Source organism: Otolemur garnettii, unplaced genomic scaffold (genome assembly GCF_000181295.1).
Source record: "Otolemur garnettii isolate 467f Iridium unplaced genomic scaffold, OtoGar3 scaffold00087, whole genome shotgun sequence".
NCBI lineage: Eukaryota > Metazoa > Chordata > Mammalia > Primates > Galagidae > Otolemur > Otolemur garnettii.
This window is the reverse complement of record NW_003852482.1, coordinates 3,135,443-3,140,009: the sequence shown is the minus strand read 5'-3', so window position 1 is coordinate 3,140,009 and position 4,567 is coordinate 3,135,443. Positions and strand designations below refer to the sequence as shown.

At 53.6% G+C, this 4,567-nt stretch overlaps 1 protein-coding gene across 1 annotated transcript in view; it reads left to right on the top strand.

Annotated features, from left to right (window-relative positions):
* BRD3 (bromodomain containing 3) overlaps positions 1–4,291 on the top strand; it is a 20,755-nt gene extending 16,464 nt beyond the window's left edge. The window contains exons 9-11 of the mRNA XM_003794860.3: positions 824–1,116; positions 2,247–2,375; positions 3,312–4,291. Of these exons, the coding sequence (XP_003794908.1) occupies positions 824–1,116; positions 2,247–2,375; positions 3,312–3,427 (538 nt within the window). The 3' untranslated portion in view covers positions 3,428–4,291. The remainder of the gene's footprint in view (positions 1–823; positions 1,117–2,246; positions 2,376–3,311) is intronic.
* Positions 4,292–4,567: the final 276 nt, after the last annotated feature.

The following is a 4,567-nucleotide window of genomic DNA, read 5'->3' as shown; positions in this document are numbered from 1 at the left end:
GCTCACTCTGTTAGTTGCTGGGAGTGCCTTGCTGGACTCTCCAGCCCTGTGAATTCTCCTGCTTGGCTGATGCGCTCACTCTTAGTTGCTGGGAGCACGTTGTTGGACTCTCCAGCTCTGTGGAGTCTCTGTAGTCCGTCAGGACTTTGATGTCTTCTTGGTCAATTCAGTTGACCCTGTTATTGTCACACAATGTCCCTTTTCTGCCTGATAATATTCCTTGTTATGAGCTCCACTTTGTCTGAAATTAATACAGACACAACTCTCTTTTGATTAGTATTTACATGGGATTTTCCCCCCATTTTCCCCGTTTTAACTTCCCTATAACATTGCCTATGAAGTGGGGTTTCTGTGTACAGCATGTAAGTTAGAACTTGTTTTTCATTCAACCTGACCATCCCTTTGTTTTAGTGGGTGTGTTCAGACCATTTACATTTAATATAATTATCCATGGGGTTGGATTTTCATTGTTTCCTGTCCATCCTCTCTGCCCTCCTTCCTGCTTTCTTTTGGATTCATGAACACAGAGATCAGTGCCGGGCCTGTCTGGTTTAAGATTCCTGTGGGATGCTAAGAGGAACTGATCTCTTACCTCTGCAATTGTTTCCTGGCCAACCCTGGCTGGGAACAGCTTTTCTGACCTCTAAGGCAAGGTTATCCCTGGCAGATATACTTAAAATCTTCAGATAGTCTGCTGGAATTTTCTGCCTTGGGGCCCCACTTCAGGTTTGCCCCCAGGAAGAAGGGAGCTCTACAGCGCAGTGGGGTCCCAGGCCAGGCAGACAGGGATTTGCTGCCACATCGCTCCCATCTTCTGCCTCAGACAGCTGAAGAAAGGCGGCAAGCAGGCGTCTGCCTCCTACGACTCGGAGGAAGAGGAGGAAGGACTGCCCATGAGCTACGATGAGAAGCGGCAGCTCAGCCTGGACATCAACCGGCTGCCTGGGGAGAAGCTGGGCCGCGTGGTGCACATCATCCAGTCTCGGGAGCCCTCACTCAGGGACTCCAACCCCGATGAGATCGAGATTGACTTTGAGACTCTGAAACCCACCACCTTGCGGGAACTAGAGAGATATGTTAAGTCTTGTTTACAGAAAAAGCAAAGGAAACCATTCTGTAAGTCACCTAGGTGGAGTGCATTGCTCGAAGTACCCCCCACTCCCAGCCTCCCTGACCTCTCACTTCTCAAGCCCCCAAGGACTGAGCACAGGGCCACACTATCCTGGCCTCTTCCCACCTCTTGCCCCAGAAATGTCTGTCTGCTGGACTAGGGCTGGGGTCTGGGACTGAGCCCCACCCAGCCAGAGCCCTCGTCCCCTGCTTTTGAGGAGGGGCAGCACTTGTGTGCATCAGCCTTACCTTGTCCCGGGATTGGCCCCTGGCCCCCATTCATGCAGGTTTTGGTAGGGTCCCTACCAACCCCCTTCCTGAGGCTTCATCTGTGTCTTAGCTGCAATTACCTCTCCAGTGGTTCCTTGCCAGGGCAGATCAGGTTCCCTTGTACTGAGGACTGTCCCCTTTGGGATTGTGTCCAGAGGCCACACAGGACAGACTCTGGCACTGGCCAGGGCTCCCCTTCCTTGGATGGGAACAAGTCAGTGGAGGTTGGGTGGGGGCAGCCCTGTGGTGACCTCAGCAGACCACCCAGGACCCTGTGAGGGTTACCCAAACCTGTGGGTGGCCACATGGGTGGGCTTAGCACTGCTCACTCTGAAAGGGGGAGCCGCTTTTATAAGGATGGATTGTCCATGTGACCTGCATGGTTATGGCACTCAGCGTGTGGTAAGTCATGGGCTTGGAGGTAGCAACTCGCGTGTCCAACAGTAGACACCAGGCTCCAGAAGCAGCAGCCCCACCAAGGGAGCACTGAGGGGGAGCCTCTGCCCTTCACATGGTGTGTGCTGGCCATGCTGTGTCCTTGCATACCTGTCCCTGGGTGGGAATGGCCTGTCCCACCTCTGGTGCAGGCTCTGCCATGGTGAGAATGCAGTAGAGGGCAGTTCCCAACTCATCTGATTGTTTCCACAGCTCAAGGAGCTTGGGCAGCCACCCTGTGGTTGTCTGTTCACAGGCCTTGGAAGGGTGAGCGGGTGGCATATCCTGGTGTGTGGGGCCAGGGCTACCTAGACACAGCCCTGTCTCTGGAGTGGCCAACAGAGTGAGGCAGTGGCCCAAGAGACAACAGAGAGGCTGCCTGCTCAGCCAGCCGCCGCCTCTGCAGCCCCAGCACTCTCTTGTCCCCACAGCAGCAAGTGGCAAGAAGCAGGCGGCTAAGTCCAAGGAGGAGCTTGCACAGGAAAAGAAGAAGGAGCTGGAGAAGCGTCTGCAGGACGTCAGTGGGCAGCTAAGCAGTAGCAAGAAGCCCGCGAGGAAAGGTAGGTGCCTGCAGCCGCTGCTGGCCTCCCTGTGCAGAGGGTGTGGGCACCAGACAGGCCCCATGTGCCTGCGCAGGCCTGCGTGTGCAAGCTCTGTGTTCTTAGCCAAGGCTTTTCACCTCCTGAAACCTACATCTCCTTGTTTGTCAAGAGGGGGCCACTCTCTGACCTTGCTGAGAGGTCACACAGATGTGAGATATGGTGAATGTGCCACATTCCAGAATGCCATGGACAGATGGCCCCCAAGCTCATGGTGAGGGGGTGGAGTCCCATGGCTAAAGGCACCAGGCTCCCACCCTGGCTGATTCCTCTGCCCAGCCATTGGGCATGGAGCTTTCTGGCCATCCCTGCCAACACCAGGAGCTCTAGGGCCTGTGTTTACACAGAGGCCTGGCAGGTCCCAGGTCCCTGGCCACCTTAGGAGTACTGAGACACATCCTGGGCAACAGTAGGGTCTGGGTGGTGGTCAGAGGTTCGCAGGCTTGGTGGTCAGTGGGAACCTCTTTTGGACAAGAGCCAGGGCTGTGACCTTGCTGGGTCCTGTCTGCCCAGGATCAAGACAGGGCCTGTGACTCTCCCTGCTTCCTCAGAAGGTGAGAGGGGTCTCCTCGGGCCACCCCTAGGTTGCCCTGGGTGGAGTTAAGTGCTCCAGAGATGCCAATGCCTGTGTCCTTATGCTTGTGGCCACGTGACAGATGGACAGGTGGCCTTTCCCCAGCGTCCTGTCTCTGTAGTAGTAGACAGCATTTTTTTTTCCATCTTAAGCATATTTAAGTAGCCTTGCTGACCCCACCAATTGATTTCAACAAACACTTACTAAGACACTGGGTGGTTAAACAAATATCAGTGGCCGGAATGGTTGGATAGAGGCACGCAGTGTGGTGGCGCGAGGCCTGTGTGGGCACTGAGCGCCTCCCCTGCCCCCTGTCTCTGCAGAGAAGCCTGGCTCAGCGGCCTCCGGAGGGCCATCCAGGCTGAGCAGCAGCAGCTCCTCCGAGTCAGGCAGCAGCAGCTCCAGCGGCTCCAGCTCCGACAGCAGCGACTCAGAGTAAACTCTGGACTCACACAGCAGCGGCTGTCGCACACACTGACGTCTGCAGTGTCCCCTTCTCTGGTTAATATACTACTTTTGTTCCATAGTGTGCAGGTTTTCTTTTTCATTCAGTGTTATGATATCTTCCAGTTCCGCTTCCGTAGGTCAGAGACCTACCTTGTGTGTGCATTAGACTTGTGGGAAAGTGTGAGCTCTGTCAGAACTGCTTCCGGCCGCTCGGAGATGACAACTTTGAATGCTAACCCGATGACCACAGAAAACCGTGAGATGGTCTGAAGGACCTTACAGGGTCCCTTTGTGTATGCCCTGCCTGGTCTGTAGCTCCAGAAGGGACTTTGTCTTTAATGGGCACTGTGTTGGAAGCTGTCACTTCGCAGCCAGGTTTGTCTCTGTCACCTGGGCCCCAAGCTCTGGCCCTCGTGCCTGTGCGGCTGCCTCTTCCCACAGGGGCTGAGGACATCGTGCCTGCTTGTGAAGGAGTGTCACAGCCCCCAGAACGGCGAGCTCGTGGTTGGAGACAGGTGGGGGCTGCCATGCAGGCAGGGATGTTGCGTTCTCTGAACGTGGTGAAATCAGGTGCTCCTGGGAAGGGACACGGCAGCCGCCTGCGCAGCGTGCAGGTTTCCGTACACTGAAGCTTTTACCTCAACTTTAACAAAAGAAGAAAAGATTTAAAAAAAAAAAAAAAAAAAAAAAAGGAGACTTTTTTGTAAGGTTCAGCAATTTTCTACGAGAGCCCAGCCCAGTGTGTGTCCTGACCTGTTAGTGCTGCCCTGCTGCTGCACACTCTGGAACCATTTCCCCAATTTTATGTATATATAAATACTTTATTTATTAACATCATTGGTCATTTTTAAAAAAAAAAAAACGAAAAAGAAAAACAAAATTGCAGAAGAAATGCATTAAAAAAAAAAAAAGGCAGAGACACATCGTTTTCCCGGTTGGAAGGAGACGGGGCTGTGTGAGGACGGCCTCCTGCCCCAGGTGCTCGCTGTACCCCTGCGGTGCTCGTCTGTGCACTCGTTCCTCCCTGTGTTGGTTGGGTTTTTGTTTTTTCTCTTTTGTGTTGTATGAAATGTGGAAACTCACAGGTAGAGACGACTTTTCAGCTACAGCACACTGTTTTGTTTGTTTTCTT